This window comes from Lithobates pipiens, unplaced genomic scaffold (assembly GCF_037356315.1).
Source record: "Lithobates pipiens isolate NorthernLeopardFrog02 unplaced genomic scaffold, aLitPip1_a1.2 Scaffold_3, whole genome shotgun sequence".
NCBI lineage: Eukaryota > Metazoa > Chordata > Amphibia > Anura > Ranidae > Lithobates > Lithobates pipiens.
Window position 1 is genome coordinate 255,783,935 of NW_027507790.1, and position 22,054 is coordinate 255,805,988.

Genomic DNA, 22,054 nt, shown 5'->3' on the forward strand with positions numbered 1-22,054 from the left:
TCCCGCGCATGCGCGCGGGAGATTTAAATCCGGCCGGACGAGCGCTGCCGGATTTTCGCGGAGAGAACCCCCTTGTGCGCATGCGCCGCTGCAGTCAGCGGCGCATACCGAGGGGAATATCTCCTAAACCGTACAGGTTTAGGAGATATTTTTTTTACCTACAGGTAAGCCTTATTATAGGCTTTCCTGTAGGTAAAAGTTAAAAAAGTGGGTTTACTTCCACTTTAAGCCTCATACACACAATAGGACTTTGTACAAACTTTCCCTTGGATTTTTGTACAAAGGGTGTCGGCCCTGAACTTGTATTGCATACACACGGCAGGACTTTTTCAGCCAACTTTCACCAAATCATGTGGTTTTTTTCTGCCCTTTGGTCAACTTCTGTATTGTTGTCTGATCTTTTGCATTGGTTCTGAGCATGCCTGTTTGTACTTTGTACAAAAGTCCTATGGTTTTCTGTACACACGATCAGACTTTGCTCCATCAGACTTTTGTTTCCAGAAAGTTTGTCCGTTCGCACAGCCAACAAAAGTCAGATGAAAACCAAAAAAGTTTGTCCGATGGAGCGTACACACGGTAGGATGTTGCTCCAAAACAGCTAATTTGCATGTTTGTTGTCAAAAAGTCTGATCGTGTGTATGGGCCTTTAGAAGAAAGCCTGTTAAGCCCTGTACACCCAGTCGGACTTTCTGACGGAAAATGTGCGATTGGATCGTGTTGTCAGAAAATCCGATCGTGTGTGGGCTCCATTGGACTTTTTCTGTTGGAATTTCCAACACACAAAGTTTGAGAGAGCTGGATCTAAAATTTTCCAACAAAATCCGATCGTTTAAATTACAATCGTGTGTAGACAATTCTGACGCACAAAGTGCCACGCATGCTCAGAATAAATTGAGACAAAAGCTATTGGCTACTGGCCCGTTTATAGTCCCGACATACGTGTTGTTCGTCACCTCGTTCTGAACGATCGGATTTGTGCGACCATGTGTATGCAATAGTATGAACTGTCCTTTCAGGTCCACATACAATCCCTGTGCAAAGACAAGTTTGGACCAAAATCCGTCGGGAAAAAATCAGACGGATTTTGTCATCGGAATGTCTGACCGTGTGTACAGGGCATTAGAGTCTTCAGAAGACTTGAGACTGTGATGGAGGTTCACCTTCCAGCAGGACAACGACCATAAACATACAGCCAGAGCTACAATGCAATGGTTTAGATCAAAGCATATTCATGTGTCTATTTTCTCTGGTTTCATTGAGAATTGCTGTCATCTATCGGCCCCCTGGACCGGTATCAAACTTCCTTGATGACTTTTCTGCCTGGCTACCCTACTTTCTTTCTTCTGAAATTCCAACAATCATTCTTGGTGACTTCAACATCCCTGTTAATCTTAACACTCCCGCTAGTTTTAAGCTGCTGAGCCTAACCTCTTCTTTTGACCTAAAACAATGGACACATGTTTCTTCTCACTCTGTTGGCAACTGCCTTGACCTCGTATTCTCCTACCTATGCACTCTGCACAACTTCTCCAATATTCCTTTTCCTCTCTCTGATCACCACCTTATTAGTTTCACTCTCTCCTTGTCTGCCTCCTCCTTGCCTTCCAACTACCAAACTATTACCCGTAGAAACCTTCTACTAGTCTGCCATCTTAACCCTTATCTTCTTTTTTCTGCTACAGATTGTCTCTACAACAAAATCTCATCCTTGTCCTGCCCCAACTTGGCCACTTCTGTCTACAACAGTTCACTGTCATCCACCCTGGATACCTTTGCCCCCCTCACTACACACAGAATAAGGCCCCGACCGCTACAACCCTGGCAGACAGACAATACCAGAAGTCTCAAAAAACGTAGCCGTGCTCTTGAGCGTCAGTGGCGTAAGACTAAGTCGCAGCACGATTTCAGCCAATATAAATCCGCCCTCCAAAAATACCATTCCTACCTCCACACTGGCAAACAGACCTACTTTATCACTCTCAACATCCTCTCATGCAGTCCCTATCAACTCTTTTCTACCTTTACCACTCTACATAGTTAGTAAGATTGAATAAAGACACCAGTCCACCCAGTTCAACCCTGAGTGAGTGTCTACAATTGTTCCTATCCCTGTACATTGCACACTCACATCGGTCCCTACCCTCAAGGAGCCCACAATCCAAGGTCCCCATTCATATACTAGGGAAAATTTTTGTACAGAAGCCAATTAGCCTACCTGCATGTCTTTGGAGTGTGGGAGGAAACCAGAGTACCCAGATGAAACCCACGCAGGCACAGGGAGACCATGCAAACTCCTGGCAGGTAGTGTCCTGGTTGGGATTTGAACCAGCAACCCTTCTTACTGCCAGGTGAGAGTGCTACCCACTACACCACTGTGCCGCCTTTTCTACCTTTACCACTCTATTTCCTCCTCCATTACCTCCACGCACTATCTTACTCACTGCCCAGGAGATTGCTAATCACTTCAAAAATAATATTGAGACAATTTGTGTCGAGATCTCCACTCTACAGATATCTCCCTCACTTTACACTCCTTGTCCTCCTGCACAAACAACATTTCCCTCTTTTAACCCAGCTACTATAGAGGAAGTCGCTAAACTTTTTTCTAAAGCCCACCTAACCTTCTGCCCCCCGGACCCTGTTCCTTCTCAAATACTACAGTCACCATCTCACTCTCTCCTACACTCTTTAACTCATATCTTCAACCTCTCATTCTCTACTGGCATCCCCAACCTTCTAAAACATGCACTAGTCACTCCCATACCAAAAAAGGCCTTGCTAGACCCCACCAATCTTAACAACCTAAGACCCATCTCTTTTCTCCCTTTTGCCTCCAAACTCCTTGAACGTTTAATCTACATCTGACTGAGCGACCACCTCATTGAGAATAACCTTCTTGATCCCCTTCAGTCTGGATTTCGTCCACAGCATTCCACAGGAACTGCCCTCCTAAAACTCAGACGACTTCCTTACTGCCAAAACCAACGGTCATTATTTCACACTCTTACTCTTGGACCTTTCTGTTGCCTTTTATACAGTTGACCACACCCTCCTTCTCAAAAAACTAAATTTGCTTGGTCTCCATGGCTGCACTCTCCATTGGTTCGAATCGTAACTATCTCATCGCACCTTCATTGTCACTTACAACTCCACTTCCTCTTCTCCAACTCCTCTTACCATTGGGGTCCCCCAAGGCTCTGTCCTTGGACCTCTACTATTCTCGATCTACACGTCCTCCCTGGGTCAGCTGATAGCCCCCCATGGCTTTCAATATCATTTCTACATTGATGAGACCCAAATCTATCTCTCCAACCCTCAGCTCACTCCATCAATCTCCTCACGCATCACTGATTTATTAACAAACATATCAGCCTGGATGTCAAACCACTTCCTCAAACTGAATCTATCTAAAACTGAGCTCTTAATATTTCCTCCCCCACTTGCCCCTTCCCCTGACTTCTCAGTCAAGATCAATGGAACATCTATCAGTCCGTCCCCACATGTCAGGGTGCTAGGGGTAACCTTAGACTCTGAACTGTCCTTTCAGGCCCACATACAATCCCTGTGCAAATCATGTCGCCTTAGCCTCCAAAACATTTCCAGAATATGCCCCTTTTTAACTAATGACACCACCAAGCTTCTAATTCACTCCCTGGTCATCTCTCGCCTTGACTACTGATACTCCCTCCTCATTGGATTACCTTTACATACACTATCCCCCCTTCGGTCCATAATGAATGCTGCTGCAAGACTCGTCCACCTTACCAACCATTCGGTATCCTCCACCCCTCTCTGCCAATCCCTCCACTGGCTTCCACTCACCCAACAAATAAAATTCAAAGTACCAACAATAATTTACAAAGCCATCCAGAACTCTGCCCCCCAGCTACATCACTAACCTAGTCCCAAAATACCAACCAAGCCACTCTCATCAGTCTTCCTGCTCTCTAGCTCCCTTGTCACCTCCTCCCATGCTCGCCTCCAGGATTTCTCCAGAGCTTCTCCCATCCTTTGGAACTCCCTACCCCAATCTGTCCAACTATCCCCTAATCTATCCATATTTAGACAATCCCTGAAAACCCTTCTCTTTAAAGAAGCCTATCCTGCTTCTAACTAACACTGTTTTACTTCCTCCATCAGCTCATTCCCCCCACAGCTATTACCTTTTGTATCAATTGACCCTTCCTTTTTAGATTGTAAGCTCTAACGAGCAGGGCCCTCTGATTCCTCTTGTACCAAATTGTAATGTAACTGTAATGTCTGCCTTTATTTTGTTAAGCGCTGTGCAAACTGTTGGCGCTATATAAAACCTGCGCTGAATACAAATGCACGCCACACTTTTCACATATTTGTTTGTAAAAAATGTTAAAAACCATTTATAATTTTCCTTCCACTTCACAATCATGTGCCACTTTGTGTTGGTCGATCACATAAAATCCCAATAAAATACAATTAAGTTTTTTGGTTGTAACATGACAAAATGTGTAACATTTCAGGGGGTATGAATACTTTTTCAAAGCAATGTACATTTTGTGATCCCTTGCTCCATTTGTTTTTTGACTAACCCATCTTTTTTTTTTTTTCAAGGCGACCTCCACCACAAACTCCTATCAGCATTCCAGGTAAGACAAACGTACATATTTGTGTTATCTATTCTATAGCAATAGAGAATCCATTTTATTTTGTTATTCTTTATTAGGAAATCTAAAAAAAATAGGAATTTATCTTTTTGTATTTAGGTTTTGGAATAATGATTAACATCTATGGGTCCATTCCCCCCCCATTATACACTACTCTGTAATATGTGTATTTTAATGGCTCATTGCGTTAGTTGGGCCAACTCAATATGAATGAGCTGTCAATGCATCTCAATGCATGAAAAAATAGGTTGTGCAGAACGCAATGTTTGTGTTGCTTCACACTGTAGCTATGCGTTGAAAGTACAAATAACTTTGCATTGTAATGGATATGTATAGAGTGTTTTAGTAATGCGTGCGTTATAACGCGGTTTATGTGTTCCAATGTGCATTATGGTGCAAACCAATCTTTTAGGCTACATTCATACGGGCGCATGTGCGTGTGAATAGTTTGCTGCCCTCAGAGGTGGATAAATGCTGCCCCTGGACACAACTGTGCTACGGACACATACAAACCGGCTGATTAGTTGCGGCCAGTGGGTGTGGCCAAAACGGCTCATAAACGCCAACCCCGGACGCACATCAGCTGTGCCTAGAGATGGCTGTAGGCTCTATTTATGGTACAAATTTGACAGCCGCCTCTGTCAACTGCTGCTGATTGCACACAATGCATTGAACATTTACAACCACTGGCAAGCATCTCCTGATTCTTGACAGCAGCCATCCCTTGCTGCCACTATTTGGCCATGTAAATGTAGCCTTAGAGTAGTCCGGGTGATATTATGTTGATTTTTTAATACCTGGCTGATAAAATTCAATCTCATGACCTCCATGCCGCGTGTGAACACGACTGACCTGGTCTACTGTATAAAACACGTCTTGGGCAGTTTGGCCCCTCAGCTTTAAATTCCTATGATTTCAGGTGCCTGGTTGGTACAGGTGCAGCGTCCAGCCCCACTGCCAGTAGCCTGGACATGCCTCCTGCATAATGCTCCAATCATTAGTGCTGCACAGGGAGCTGGAGATTTGATGATTGGAGCAGTGGGTGCATTGGTCCGCTGGAGATCCAGACCGCTGCGTCCTGTGTGAGAGCAGCAGTCCAGAGCTCCAGTGCGCCGCCAGTATGGGGAAGTTTAAGGGCCATAGACAGTGATGGGTGCCGCAGCGCTGGAACAGAGGGGAGGTAGGCAACAGTAGAATACTGCCCCATACACATGAGCGGAAATTCCGCCAGCAAAAGTTGGATGTGAGCTTTTAGTCCCAAAATGTGATTGTGTGTATGCTCGATCAGACTTTTGCTGGCAGAATTCCAGCCAGAAAAAGATTAAGAACATGTTCTCGATTTTACGTTTTGGAAAAAGTTCCGATCAGAAATTCTGATCGTTTGTACCAATTCCGACACGCAAAATTCCTACGCATGTTCGGAAGCATTGAACTTCATTTTCTCGGCTCGTCGTAGTGTTGTACGTCACCGCATTCTTGACCGTTGAAAGAACTTTTGTGTGGCCATGTGTATGCAAGCCAAGCTTGAGCAGAATTCCGTCAGAAAAACCATCCGAGATTTTTCCGACGGAAATTCCGATTGTGTGTATGCGACATACCTCTTCTATTTCAGGCACCTTTCACCATTTTTTCATTTTTTTTTTAATTTTTTTTTACATCCCACTGCTATTTTACAAAATGAGTTAAGTCTCATGCACACTTTAAAAACACCACTTTTATAGACATTTGGTGGTGGGTTTTTTTTTTTTCAGCCTGTAAAAGCACCTCCATGTTAGTCTATGTGTGAATGCACACATAGGAGTATTAGAAAAGGAGCATTTACAGACTGAAAAAAAAAAAGAAAAATTGCCTTCAGAAAAGGAGCTAAAGAGCAGCTAAAACGCTGAATGCACCTAAACTCATGTAAACGTCTCTAAACGCTAGATGTGTTAAGGAGCATTTGAGCATTAAAGTGTATGTAAACCCCCGATTGTCACTTGGAATAAGGCTTACCTAAAGGCAGTAGTAATATCTTCTAAACATGCACCGTTTAGGAGATATTTACCTTGTAGTGTGCCAATGATGTCATCGGCGCATGTGCTGTGAAGAAACTGACCTCCGTGCCATTTCTTCACTCGCAAGCGCCATGACCGACGGCCCCCACAAGCATGCGCAGGAGTGACATCACACGACTCCATCCAGTCACAGAGCTGGAGTCCGTGGTCCCAGAAGGAAAGCGGGCGAAGGTGGATGTGGCCGCCAGCGGGGACAGCGCAGGCTTCATTTGCAGATATATGCCACATAATGGGCACATATGCATGGCTTATCTTATATTGGCCATCAGGGTTTACTTACTCTTTAATACGTTGCCAATGGACAATGGATTCCATGAATGTTTCCACATTTGAAGCACCTAAACACATCTATAAGCATGTGCAATACGTGGCTTTAGGGCTAGTTGACACCATGAATCACACAGGAGCATACTTGTGCATTCCTGTACAGTTCACATGCCATCCGTGTGCAGTGTGCTTAAAATCGCACCAAAATAGCGCATGCACTACTTTATAAAATGCACAGGAACCGAATTGCATGGTACTTCTGTACCATGTGATCCTGTGCAGGCAAATGCACTGTGTTTGCCACCTGCATTTGGGTTGTCATTAACCACTTGAATACGGGGCACTTTCATCCCCTTCTTGCCCAGGCCAATTTTCAGCTTTCAGTGCTATCACACTTTGGATGACAATTGCATGGTCATGCGACGCTGTACCCATATGAAATTTGTGTCATTTTTATCAAGCGAAAAAAGACCACATTTTTTTTTTTTTTTTAAACTTTTTCTTAGTTTCTGTCATAAAATTTTGCAAATAAATAAATAATTTTTCTCCTTCAGTGATGTGCACTGACGCATACCTCCCAACTTTTTAAGATGGGAATGAGGGACACCTATTAACAAAAGTATGAAAGCATAGGACACACCCCCTGCCATGCCCCCTTAAAGGAGAATTATTTAAAAATAGGTTAGTTAAACCCACACGTGATTTATTTATTATTTTTTTACCACTACTATTCCTTTATATTGGCTTTTGAAATTTTCAAATGCAGCAATTTAGAATTTGGATGAAAGGTTTAGTGCTGGGAAACACTGTTTGATAAATAGTGCACTTTATATACAACTGTATAGATCAGACCAAAATGAGGGACAAATGAGGAGGAAAGAGGGACAGAGAAACTTTGTTCCAAATGAGAGGCAATCCCTCGAAATTAGGGACTATTTGGAGCTTTGCTGATGGGCACTGATGTAGCTGCAATGATGGGCACTGATGTGGCGGCACTGATGTGGCGGCACTGATGGGGCGGCACTGATGGGGCGGCACTGATGGGCACTGATAAGCTGCATTGATCATGAAGGTGCTGATGATCAGTGTCCTGATTATCAGTGTAATGTACTGAGAGCCTTGCCAGTTTTCAGCAATCATTTCCTCACACAGAGTGTGAGGAAATGACTGCCGATAATCAGCAAGTCTCTGTACATGTGATCCGCTGTGATTGGACACAGCTGATCACTTTGTAAAGGGCTGCTGTGATTGGCCCTTTGAATTGATCAGTGATCAGCTTTGTGAAAAAGCACACAGTGGTCAGAGTGCGCCTGATGCACGCCCGGGTTCTGGGAGGACTTCCTTGGCCTCCCAGAACTGGATGACTGTTTCCTGCACTCCAATTTTGTTATGAACTTTTCTCCTGTTTCTGGTGTTCAGAGGAGACGAGCAAACACCCCGTGTGATTGAGGCCTTAACGATGTACAAATGAACATTTCTGCATGGCTTTATGTGAGATCAATCTTCTTTTTTTTTCCCCCCCAGATGATCCAGCCTATGCATCAGTGGATGATTATAGATTGTAGCAATAGCAAAAAACGTAAGTGAGCTGTTGTAAATATTGTACAAATGTAACATAACTAGAATGTTTATTCCAAGACCTGATCAGAAAAAAATGATTTGAAATGCAGACAGATTTGGTGAGGTTTTGTTGAATTTATGACTTTATTAAAAGTTGCACCTCAAAAAAAAGTAACTAAATAATGGATGTTTGGGAAGTTGCGTAAAGCAGCATTTAACTTTCCCAATACCTCCCCTCCTTAAAGCAGAACTAAAATCTCCTAATCAACAGCAACTATTTTTAATTCTCATGCCGCATTAATAAATAGAGAGGATGGTATATTATATTTACAGTTTTTAAAGTGGTAGTTAACCCTGTGAGAGTACCTGTAGGTACAATGAAAATCTCCTAAACGTGCACCTTTTCAGAGATATTCCCATCAGCAATGGCCGATGATGTCACCTGCACATGCACAGCCACACAGTATGCTGTGGAATTGCTGCCTGGCATCATTGCGGCCCGACCATTCAAACAACTGGGGCCTGCAAACACGGAAGGAAGACCGGGTGAAGGTGACAGCCTCTGCATTGGTGACAATGCGTCGCTGGAGGGCTTCATTTCTAAAGGCAAGTCTGTCATAATGTGCGGTCATGCAGTGCATACTAGCACATTATGGCATAAACCTAAAGGGAGTCCAGATTTCTTTTTCTCCCAAGGTTATTACCACTTTAATTTGATTCATGGTGCCAAATGTGGAGGGGGGGCGGGGAGCGGATACCTTTCCCCACTTCTAGGAGTCTGGGCCGCAGCGCATTACATCACAGCTCGGCTCCCTCCGCCTTCCCCTGCTGCTAGGCCAGTAGGAGAGTGCAGCGGTGCCTGATGGAAACATCAGCTGCGGTGCCGACATCGCAGGACTCCAGGACAGGTAAGTGTCCTATTATTAAAAGTCAGCAGCTGCAGTATTGTGTAAAGAAAAAAAAAAAAACTGTCACGCAAACACTCGTGTACATGTAAAGTTAACACAGGCAATATATGAGCAATGAAAACTCATCAGTCCATAAGATAACAGTTCTAAGGATGGGATGGCAGGCGGCAACTGTCCTCAGAGAAAAGCCAGGTCTGTAAACGGATATAAAAAGAGGGAGACACAGGACGCGCCAACCTGAGTGTAGTATTTTCAAGGTAATTTATTAGCAAGGTGAGTAATGCACTTATAGACCACAAGTTAAAAACTGGCTCATCTGTAGGACTGAAACAAATAATCAATTATGAAATTAATCAATTACTATTTTCATAATCGATCAACCAGTAACATAATGGGGTTAAAAAAACAAAACGAAAATGAGCCGTTTTATAGTACAAAAAGAGCAAATAATCGCTACTGTGAATATTACTTTCACAGTTCTACAGTAAAAAAATTAAACCCTTGCCGACTTCATGGTGGCCACAGGACAGATCACGGCTCCCTTACAACCTGCCATACCTGTGGATGCTCATGTTGGATGCCGGTGTCCCATCATATAAGGTCCCCCATCAGATAGTGTCCACTGTGTACTGCGCATGCGCAGTACAGAGCAACACAGATTCCGAAAATAGCCGAGGATGAACGGCGCCTGCGCCGTGAGTCCAGGTTCTAGCCCCACCATCCAAGTGGACATAGAGTAGGAATAAAAAAGAGCCGAGCGCAGCGAGGCCGAGCCCCGAAGTGTGGCGAGCAAAGCTTGCCTGCGAGGGGCCCTCTAATTTTCACAACCCTATATCCGCTTGGATGGTGGGGCTACCACCTCCACTCACGGCACAGGCGCCGTTCAGCTTTGGAGATTTTCTGAAGCTTCTTCTGCCCCGTACTGCGCATGCGCAGTACGGGGCGGACACTATATGATGGCAGGACACTATCTGCCAGAATACCGGACTACACCCGCAACACCACCTTATACAGATGAGCCCGTTTTGAACTTATGTTCTTTAAGTGCATTACTTACCTTGCTAATAAATTGCATTGAAAATACTACACTCAGGTTGGCGCTTCCTGTGTCTCCCTTTTCATAGCAGTATTGTGTAGCTGCTGGCTTTTAATTTTTGCAGGGGTGGGCGGACTTCCTCTTTAAGTTGTTTCCTGGTATCTAGCGTAGGACAAAATGATGTCATACATCGCAGGAGTGGGGATTCTTTTCTTTAATCTAGATGTAGCACCCTGGAGTTTAGTCAGGGATTTCCTCACAAATTTACTTGCCAAGAGACGTTATCTTGGTCGATTGATAGGGATCTATTGATTTCTCCCTAATCTTGGCCTTGTTGCACTTTTCTCTTCTACCACCAGGTGGCCGGGTACTTGGTGGTACTAGATACAAGAAGGGTAACCCAAGGTCAGGTTATGGGTACGTGGGGTGTCCCAGCCAATGGGCAGGGGTTTTCTTGAATCCCTTGGCCTGCTGGGTGAGGTCAGGTGATCAGTGGTCTGTGCCGCCCGGACCTCGGGAGGCCTCTGAGGGAAGTGCAGGGTCCAAAGGGGAGACTCTGAAATTGAAGATGGGCCTGGTCGACCGAAAGTCTCAGATACTTCTGTAACAGTTGTAGTATGGGTGCGTGCAAGTAAGCATCCCTGAATACCCGGGTACATCTAATTCTGCAGTTCTGGGGAATCAAGTCTGACTTTCCTCCTGTGACGTGGGAAATGGCTTTCTGTAACCTTTCTGCAAAGAGTGATTTATCATCAAAAAAGAGTATTTATACTAATTTTGTTTTGACACAGTGTCAGCTGCCCGTCGTTCTGACCACAATACCCATATGGTTATCAAACGTAGTGACATTGATCTTGTGAACTAACAAATTGTATGCAATGCCGTCTCACCAGTGAAGTCTGCTGGGAGCCATAATTCTTCCAAAGCTTTGACTATATTTTCCCTAGGAACATTTTGATGAATCACTGTTTCCATGTTTGTGGTCCATGCCCACAGGGCTTTGGATACAGATAAGGCAATTGCTGCTTCAATGAGTTTACCCGCTATTTGGTAAGCTCCTTTAAGTTGGGGTCTATTCATCTATCTAAAGGATCAACTGAGGCTGAATTATCAATTGGTGAGCTACCATTCTTTGTTATAGGGACCTTGTTCCGACTGTGGATAAAGTTTTCCTAGGCAATTGAGAGGAAAAAACATTTTATTTTTCCTTTCCTCTTCAACAATGTCTCTGATATCATCCATCAGAGTAAGCTTATGTTTCCACTATTGCGACCTGAATGTCACAGGATTTTCTCCACGTTTTCGATGCGACTTGAAACAATTCCTGTGTATTCTTGAGGTCTATGGACCTCAAGTTGCATCAAAGTGGAACCAAAGTAGTGCAGGGACTACTCTGAAGTCGCTGCGACTTGAAATCGCACAGATAAATGGTGCTAATTGGAAATCATGGGATAAGACTTGTCATGCGACTTTGCAGTCCCAAGTCGTATTAGTGGAAACCGAGGCAAAAGAAGGAAACCTCCTTCTTTAGAAATGGGAAGTACATTTTTTGACTACTCAGATGTAGTGTTGGCTTTCTCCCAGCCAATAGCTGGCTTTAGAGGCTGTCACGAGGGCCACGTACCTGAGGTGAGACCAAAGTAGTGGGGAGTCCTCCCTTGCACCTCGGTCCTTGAAGCCTCTGGAGATGGAGACAGAGACTTGGTGGATACCGAGTGGCACAGGTGCCAGTGATGCAGAGCACTATGCAAGCCTTAGTCCTAGATCCGAGCCGAGGTCAAGTCCAGTTTGGCAACGAAGTATAAAAGGGTTAACCAGAAGAAGAATGGTCGAGATCCAAGCCGAGGTCGGTTCCAATCTGGCAGCTGAGTACAAAGGGGGCAAAGAAGTAGACTGGTCAAGGTACAAATCTGAGGTCAATGGCAAGCAGCAATCAAGAGTACTCAAATAGGTTTCCAGGTCACAAGAAGTTCAGATAGATCACACACTAGCACAGAAACAAGGGGGGAGTGAAGCTAATCCAGCAATTTGGCAGTGTCTGTGCTGGGCTTATATAGGGAAGTTTGAGGTCACTTCCTGTGCGCCTCCTGGGCATTTTCCCGCCTTTTTCCATCAGGTTGAGGTCACTTCCTGTGTGCCTCCTGGGCATTTTCCCACCTTTTTTCATCAGGTTGAGGTCACTTCCTGTGCGCCTCCTGGACATTTTCCTGCCTTTTTCCATCAGGTCTTCTGTGCAGGTGCGGGTTGGCGCACTGAGGCGTCTTTGGAGCATGCTCAGTTGCCACAGATTTCCTCTTGAGGCAACACGCCATTGGTGCATGCGTAATAAGCCCTGGACTATTACACAGGCTGGACATAGGACTGAACTAGGAAAAAGTTGAAGTCCGAGGGCAGAGCTCTTCTGAAGTCATCATCCAGATGTCTAGGATGCAATGGAACTGCTGTTGCTCGTTCCGCTATGTGTTCCCTGACAGTCTTTGACCTCCTCCTTTCCCAGTGACGGACTATGCATCTATGAAGGACTATGTAACATACAGTGCATCCGGAAAGTATTCACAGCGCTTCACGTATTCCATGTCCCCACCTTAAATGTACCTACCACAGCAATAGGCAGCAAGAGAAAATCTCCTTAGCGGGATCATAGACAGAGGAAAAAAATCTGACATAATTCTTCATATGTTTTTCAGTCTATCCAAAATTAATAGAGACTTTCGATGTACTCCATTCATTTGTGCATCAGCAAACATCTGATTATAGAATACAGTGCATCCGGAAAGTATTCTTCCACATTTTGTTATGTTAGTCTTATTCCAAAATGAATTCATTATTTTCTTCAAAATTCTACAAACAATACTCCATAATGGCAATGTGAGAAAAAGTCTGTTTGAAATCTTTGCAAAGTTATAAAAAAAAAAAAAAATCCCATGTACATAAGTATTCACAGCCTTTGCTCAATACTTTGTTGAAGCACCTTTTGCACCAGTTAGAGCCTCAAGTCTTTTTGAGTATGATGCTACAAGTTTGTCACACCAATTTTGGGTAGTTTCTCACATTCTTCTTTGCGGGACCTCTCAAGCTCCCTCGGGTTGGATGGGGAGCGTCGGTGCACAGCCATGTTCAGATCTCTCCATCTTCAGATGTTCAGTCGGGTTCAAGTCTGGTCTTTGGTTGGGCCACTCAAGAACATTCACAGAGTTGTCCCATATCCACTCCTTTGTTATCTTGGCTGTGTGCTAAGCGTCATTGTCCTCTTGGAAGATGAACCCCCCCCCCCCCGCCCTCTGCAGCAGGTTTACATCAAGGATGTCTCTGTACAGTGCTGCATTCATCTTTCCTTTGATCCTGACTAATCTCCCAGTTCCTGCTACTGAAAAAACTGCTGCTGCCACCACCATGCTTCACTGTAGGGATGGTATTGGCCAGGTGATGAACGGTACCTGGTTTCCTCCAGACTTGACTCTTGCCATTCAGGCCAATCTTTGTTTCATTAGACCAAAGAGTTTTGTTTCTCATGATCTGCGCGTCATTCAGGTGCCTTTCGGCAAACTCCAGGCGGGCTGTCATGTGCCTTTTAATGAGGAGTAGGTTCCGTCTGACTACTCTACCATGCAGGCCTGTATGGTAGAGTGCATTGCAAAAGTGGGTGCCCCAGGGATTTTTTGGGCAAAGGGTAGTAACCAGAAAGGGGAGTAGCAAGTGTATTAAAATATACAACATGTATTGATCACAAGGCAATAATAGAATTGGTACACAAGATATATCAACCTAAAAACAAATGAATCAGACTGAATAGTTACATAACAGCTAGATTCTGAGACATACAGTTGATCTTATGATGAGGCCAAACAATGTGCGTGTACACAGGAGTCCCAACATGTTTCGGAATATAGGTATGAAGAATTGCTTCTTCAGGGGCTGGTTTGAGACCAGCTGTTTTGTCTGATAATAAAACCGCAAAAATATCAAAAAGAGTATAGGCATAAACAAATATGCAACTGTAAAAACACAGTAGGTAAAAGCATGGCATGTAGAGATGGCAGGCAATAAAAACAGGTAATACTCACAGTGTAACTAATGCCGCGTACACACGACCGGACTTTTTGACGGACTAGGTCCGACGGTCTTCCTGATGGACTTTCCGAACAAACGCAAACACAAGCACACCAAAGTCTGATGGATTAGAACGTGATGACGTACGACCGGACTAGAATAAGGAAGTTCATAGCCAGTAGCCAATAGCTGCCGTAGCGTCGGTTTTCGTCCATCGGACTAGCATACAGACGAACTGATTTTTCAACAGGACTCAAGTCCGTCGGAAAGATTTGAAACATGTTTTAAATCTAAAGTCCATCTGATTTTTAGACAGCAAAGGTCCGATGAAGCCCACACACAAACGAATTGTCCAAAGGATTTGTTCTGTCAGACCTAGTCTGTCAAAGTCTGGTCGTGTGTACGCGCCATTACTTTTGTGATTTAGAGTACACAACAGGATTCACACAGAGGAGGGGCTTCCATCTCTAAGCTGCTTCATCGCACAGTGAAATGCTGCTTCATCCCCACAGCGCCGATAATACACGGTTGCTCGAGCCAAATAGGTTAGAGTATGTTGGTGGAGTGCTGCAGAAATGGCTGTTCTTCTGGAAGGTTCTCTCGCCACTCTGTCAGACTGACCATTGGGTTCTTGGTCACCTCCCCGACTAAGGCCCTTCACCCCCAATTACTCAGTTTGCCCAGGCGGCCCGCTCTAGGAAGAGCCCTGGTGGTTCCAAACTTCTTCCATTTATGGATGATGGAGGCCACTGTACTCATTGGGACTTCAATGCTGCAGAAATTATTGTGTACCCTTCTCCAGATCTGTGCTTCAATACAATCCTGTCCCAGGGGTCTACAAACAATTCCTTGGACTTCATGGCTTGGTTTGTGCTCTGACATGCACTGTAAACTGTGGGACCTTATATAGAGAGGTGTGTGCCTTTCCAAATCATGTCCAATCAATTGAATTTACCACAGGTGGACTCCAATCAAGTTGTAGAAATGTCTCAAGGATGATCAGTGGAAACAGGATGGACCTGAGCTCAATTTTGAGTGTCATGGCAAAGGCTGTCAATACTTATGTACATGGGATTTTTTTAAGTTTGTTTGTTTAAAATCTTTTCAAATTTATTAAAAACAAACTTCTTTCATGCTGTCATTATGGGGGATTGTTTGTAGAATTTTGAGGGAAATAATGCATTTAATCCATTTTGGAATAAGGCTGTAACATCACAAAATGTGGAAAAAGTGAAGCGCTGTGAATACTTTCCGGATGAACTGTATATAAGTGGAAGGCAAACCCTGACGGTGGAAAAGAGGCCCCTGCTTTTCCTGTGGTTGGGAACCCTCTTGCAGTTGATTGATATTATTCCGATACATTTCCCACTCTACAGCTCAGTGTCAGTGTAATCAGGACTTTTATTTTTATTTTAGCACTACCGGTATTTGTATTTCACTGAAGACATATTGATTTGTTTTTGAATGGTATCCTCATGCTGTGTTTTGCTAAAAAAAAAAAAAAAAAACCTACTACGCAAATATCGCATGACAAAATTTTTTTTTAACACTCACCATTTTATTCTCTGGAGCCTATGTGTAAAAAAAGTATGTTTGGGGGTTCTAAGTCATTTTCTAGCAAAAAAAAAATGCTGATTTTTACATGTATGAGATGTCAGTATTTGGCCTAGAGGTCAAATGGTTAAACAAGTGCAAACACTGTTGTGCATAAGTATTCACAGGGCTCAAAATTTCAAGTCCTGAGCTACTAGCCAGGCCTCAAGGGTTACTCGCCACCAGTTGCCCCGCCCTACCCTTGCTATGCCACGCCCCTAATCCCGCCCCTAAACACGCCCTCATAAATTATATCATGAAATGACACTTAAATGTTTTATGCAGAATAAAGTTATAAAAATAAATATTAACAACAACTTTGTCCACCAGTGCAGCCTGTGTGTCCCCCCCCCAGTGCAGCCTGTGTGTCCCCCCCCCAGGGCAGCCTGTGTGTCCCCCCCCCAGTGCAGCCTGTGTGTCCCCCCCCCAGTGCAACCTGTGTGTCCCCCCCCCAGTGCAACCTGTGTGTCCCCCCCCCCAGTGCAGCCTGTGTGTCCGCCCCCCCCAGTGCAGCCTGTGTGTCCGCCCCCCAGTACAGCCTGTCCCCCCCCCAGTGCAGCCTGTGTGTGTCCCCCCCCCAGTGCAGCCTGTGTGTCCCCCCCCCAGTGCAGCCTGTGTGTCCCCCCCAGTGCAGCTTGTGTGTCCCCCCCCCCCCAGTGCAGCCTGTGTGTCCGCCCCCCAGTACAGCCTGTGTGTCCGCCCCCCAGTACAGCCTGTCTGTCCCCCCAGTGCAGCCTGTGTGTGCCCCCCCCCCCCAGTGCAGCCTGTGTGTGTCCCCCCCCCCCCAGTGCAGCCTGTGTGTGTCGTTGTCCCCAGTGCAGCCTGTGTGTCCACCCCCCCAGTGCAGCCTTTGTGTCGTCGTCCCAGTGCAGCCTGTGTGTCGCCCCCCCCCCCCCCCAGTGCAGCCTGTGTGTCGTCGTCCCCCAGTGCAGCTGTGTCCCCAATGCAGCCTACCTGTGCAGGGGTCGCCTGTTTGATTAGAGCACCAGTGCAACATAACAGCTTTTGTTTCAATAGCTGTGTGTTCCCCGCCGCTCGCCGTCATATACAGCCCCTCCTCCCTTATCTGTGTCACTTTGATAGACAGATAGACAGATCACCATTCCAATCCTGGGTCAGGCAATCTATCTATCAAAGTTCCCCGGACAAGGGTGAGGGGCTGTATATGCCAGAGCTGCGAGCCCCACGATGGGGCGCTGTTATGTTAGAGCCACGAGCAAGCTCCAAGGAGGGGGTGCCGCTGTCAAAGCCCAGAGATGGGGGGGGGGTTCTGTCAGAGCCTAGAGCAGCAAGCTCCTTCACGTGGGTGCCACTGTCAGAGCCCAGAGATGGGGGCACGCAAGTGTGATGTCAGAGCCGTGAGTCCTGTGAGTGGGGGGGGGGGGGGTCGGGATGTGCTGTCTGAGCCAGGGGTCCTGTGCTGATTTGTATACCCCAATTTGTGAGGCTGAGCTTTATATACCCCGATCTGTGAGGCTGAGCTGTGTATAGCCCGATCTGTGAGGCTGAGCTGTGTATAACCTGATCTGTAAGGCTGAGCTGTATACCCTGAGCTGTATACCCTGATCTGTATACTCTGAGCTGTGAGGCTGAGCTATATAATCTGTCCTGTGATGCTGAGCTGTATACTCCTAATACTATGTGTGGAATCCAGGGGACAGAGTGGTTGGATTCTGTAAGGGGTGGGAGGAGTCAAAAAGGAAGGGCGGGGTCTGGTGCCCCCCCCATCCTAAAACTTCACCAGCCGCCACTGATAATGACGCTTATTTTCTTTTTTTGTCTCTCAGGTGATGGATTTGGAATGTCGTTCACCTGTACCATCCTCCCTCTCAGGAACGAAGATATACTGCAGCTATTAATCTTTTAGGTGTTTTGTTTAGAAAGCTATTTATAAAGAGACAGATTAACTATCGCCTGCTGCAATCAAGACCGCTCCCTGGAATTTCAATAAAACACAAGTCGGGGCAATCATGCATGGTCCAGTTTTTACAAGCCACGTGAAACATTGAAGCATTGATAGTGCAAATTTTCTGAGCACTGGGTGCAGCAAAACTGTGCATCATTCTTCTCAGGGATTACCAACCAACGCCCTAGGGGGCTATTGACTTGAAAAGCACATGGACATAAGGGTCAATAGAATGTGCCAGGCCAACCTGTAATGCATTCTTGCAGATCACCACTAGAGGGCTTCATGGTAAAAAAACAAAAACAAAAAAAAACCTCATTGCCTGTCAAATAAGCAGCCTGTCTCGTGTAAAGGGTGATGCCAAGGGTTTGTTGTATAATTTATTTTATTTTTTTCAGAAAAGAGGTGAAATAGGAAATCTTTCCACATATGCCATGAAGCTGAACCGCAGTATTGACTCATCAAGGACCTTGTTGCATCCCTTTGTAGATGCTGGATCTGCTATCTCTCTCTCTCTCTGGGCTCCTATGAATGCATGTCATTCCCCACCTTGGGAGCCCAGTGATAGCTGAGGATTCCTGAGCTCTGTTTTGCATGTTCGCAGCCTATGTGGCATCCAATGGGCTATATTAACCAGGACAAAAAACTCTTAAATAGGCTGTAGTCCCCTCACAGCAGTGTTTCATCAACTCTAGTTCTCAAGGCACCCCAACAGGTCATGGTTTCAGGCTTTCCATTATATTGCACTGGCGATTTAATCAGTTTCACTGCCTTAGTAATTACCACAGCCGTTTTCATCTGTGGGAAATCCTGAAAACAGGACCTGTAGGGGCGCCTTGAGGACTGGAGCTGAGAAACACCTGCCCTACAGCTTCACAGTATTGGGCTCAAACTACAGTTACAAGTCTTTAACACCCAACTCCAGGAAAAGTAAAAGCACTCCCTTGCAGCGGGGCTGCACCCGCGGTGCTAAGGTTACCTGAACACATCTGTCTAGGGGACACCAAAAGTACTTTTTCCTACCTGATCACCTGCTCTTCCCCCCATATGCTCTGGCAGTGGATTGTCCCTCTGTGTCCTCACATGCAAAGCAGGACTGTGGTCACTGCATTGGTCTTGATAAAGTCAGATCTATCTAGGGCTGCTGTTAGAAATCACGGGGCCCGGTACAGCCTGCCTGACCCGCTCTCCATCCTGGAGCGATCCTTTGTAGCAGGCAGTGGGAGGGAGAGAAGAAGCTGTCAGCGCTGCTGGAAGGCCCTGACAGCAAGGGGAAGGAGGTTATTTACAGGAGGGGTAATTGGTGCTGCAGGGGCATTTACTAGGACAGATCCCATGTAGTGTAGTCGACCCCCGCCCCCCCACAGCAGAAAGCTGATGGGAGGGAGAGGTGATTAAGCTGGCAGCACTGCAAGGAAGGTGGGGGGGGGGGTCATACAGTGGGGGGGACTGGGCAACTGGGGCAGGGGTAATCCAATTATGGACAGAGGCAGGTGATCGATGGTGGGGGGGTGGTAATTACAGGAACCAAACCCTTGTATGGCTCTCCCTGCAGCAGCTGAAAGACAGTGGGAGGGAGAGGAGAAGCTGGCTTTCAACTGCTGCAAGGAGAGCCAAATAGGAGACTGGTTCGCACCAGTCACCCCCTTTTGTCCATGATCCGATTCCTCTTGCTGCGCTGATGGGGCCTGGGCTTGGTACAGGAGCACCGGCAGTACCGCCTTATCGGCAGCCCCTGGGGGCATCCAAACACTGGATTGCAAGGGAGAAAAGGATGTAAGGACCAGTCCAGCAGTGTGGAGGAGCCTGCGGAAGATAACTTAAGAAAGGCTTTAGCCAGGCCCCTGGGCATGAATGGGCAGATAACCCTTGCAGTGCCGTTGCCTCACTGTAAAGGAGGACTTTTACTTTTCCCAGAGTTCAGTTTTAACACCAACCTACTGGTGACTATACATTCTTCAATTTTATTATCCAAATTGATATCGGTATCGATCACAATGGTTGAATCTGCAAAGCAATCTAATAATAATAATAATAACAACACATTTCCTTCTCTTCGATTCAGACTTGATTTAGATCAGATTCAGTCAAACTGAGTTAATCCGCGAGGGAGAAAAATCGTTTGATCCTATTTCCTTCACGGCATACTTTGAATGTAACTGTCGATTATGTTTAGTTCCGCTTTAACTTATGATTGAGTTCCTTGCGTGCAGCATATTAATTGAATGGGTTGTAAACTATCAATCGATTATTCCTATCATGAGAAAATAATTAAGAAAGAAATCAATCATGTGTATGGCCACTATAAGACATGAGGGTAAGTTATCAAACCGGAGCAGACAGAATGTGGAGTAGCTGTGCGTGGCAACCAATCGGCTTGTTTAGTTGGGCCTGGTTCACACCTATGCAGTTTGCTTTCGATTTCTTTTTGCGTTTTTCCACGTGCGTTTGACGCGTTTTGCATTTTTCATGCTTTTTTTAAAAAAAATATATTTTTTTTTACCAATTTGTCATTGGGCAGATAAACACAAAACATAGGAAAATCGTGGCAAAAAACGCACAAAACATAAAAAATAAAAACCACAGATGCGATCAAATACCACCAAAAGAAAGCGCTATTTGTGGGAAAAAAGGATTTTGTGTGGGTGCCATGTCGCATAGTTGTGAACCAGGCCTTAACGAGCAGCTCCCCAAAAAAATTTAAAGTCAGCCGATACAAATACTGCGGCTTCACAGCCGGTTTCCTACTGCGCATGCGCGAGTTGCTCTGCGCCTTGTGATTTATCCCGTAGATTCCTGGGACCTGTGATGTCACTGCGGCAGTGGAGGGTGCAAACAAGTGGCATTTTCCCCTTTTGGGTGGAGCTCTGCTTTAAACTTTGAGAATAATGGATGAAAGCTAATTGGTTGTTGTGCACGGCTGCTCCAGATTCTGTCTGCCTACGTTTTAATAACTATCCCCCCCCCCTCCCCCGCCCCTGCATTCTATCTTCAACCATGCAACAGCAATTTTCAAACTCGCCAGACTCAACTGAAAATAACTGTCACTTTGTTGAACACAAGGATGGTTCATCTGGTTCGTTAGCTTTGTGAATTGAGTCTAATGTCAGATAGTAGCAGAGAGATGTTCTTTTTAAAAAGGACATTAAACTGTCATAATCTTATGTTCCAGTCCAACTGACAGAATCTAAATGGACTCTGCCATGTAAAATGACCTCATATTGTATATTTGTAATGAATTGTATAGAAGGCTACACTGCATGGATGCAAGATGAAATATGTCACTGCCAAGGGATAGTGAGAGGGGTGCAGGAGATAGCAGCCTGCTCCTTTCCCAGTTATTACTGTACTTACACAATGTATCACCCAACAGAGCAGCAGCCACATTTTCCACTGATTATACAGAAGTGTAATGCTGTATCTGGGTGACAGATTCACTTTAAAGAGAAACTAAACCCTCCTCTCCTTTACAGCCAAGGAAGCGGCCATCTTTGCTTCTTGTTTGATCTGCAGTTGCCATGATGCTGCACATGTGATCAGTTATGACACCAGCTATTTAAAGCGAAGGTCCACCCTAAAGTGGACCTTCCGCTCTTTGGAATCCCCCCCCCTCCGGCGCCACAATTGGCACCTTTCAGGGGGGAGGGGGGTGCAGATACCTGTACAGTACAGGTATCTGCACCCACTTCCAGGATAGCTCTCTGCGGAAAGGGGCGTAGATCTACGCCCCTTTCCGAAAGTCCCCCGCTGCCTGCTGGGAACACACAGATCCCAGAGGCAGCGGGGTCCATCCTTATTGGGCAGCTCGGCTCGCGCATGCACAGTAGGGAACCGGGAAATGAAGCCGAAAGGCTCCACTTCCTGATTCCCATACCCAAGATGGCGGCGGCAGCACCCGAGAGACGATCGAGAGATCGGCTTCGGGTGCCGACATCGCGGGCGCGCTGGGCGGGTAAGTGTCCTTATTTTAAAAGTCAGCAGCTGCAGTATTTGTAGCTGCTGGCTTTTAAAAAAAAAAATGCGGAACTCCCGCTTTAACT

General features: G+C 45.6%; 1 protein-coding gene and 1 long non-coding RNA gene across 2 annotated transcripts in view; one reads left to right on the top strand and one right to left on the bottom strand.

The window, feature by feature from the left end:
• LOC143941113 (uncharacterized) overlaps positions 1–14,830 on the bottom strand; it is a 65,670-nt gene extending 50,840 nt beyond the window's left edge. Inside the window, exon 1 of the long non-coding RNA XR_013263985.1 lies at positions 14,530–14,830. This is a non-coding gene — a long non-coding RNA (uncharacterized LOC143941113). The remainder of the gene's footprint in view (positions 1–14,529) is intronic.
• PSTPIP2 (proline-serine-threonine phosphatase interacting protein 2) overlaps positions 1–21,225 on the top strand; it is a 201,523-nt gene extending 180,298 nt beyond the window's left edge. Inside the window, exons 13-15 of the mRNA XM_077463071.1 lie at positions 4,588–4,622; positions 8,486–8,540; positions 17,896–21,225. Coding sequence (XP_077319197.1) covers positions 4,588–4,622; positions 8,486–8,526 — 76 coding nt within the window. The 3' untranslated portion in view covers positions 8,527–8,540; positions 17,896–21,225. The remainder of the gene's footprint in view (positions 1–4,587; positions 4,623–8,485; positions 8,541–17,895) is intronic.
• The last annotated feature ends 829 nt before the right edge of the window (positions 21,226–22,054 follow it).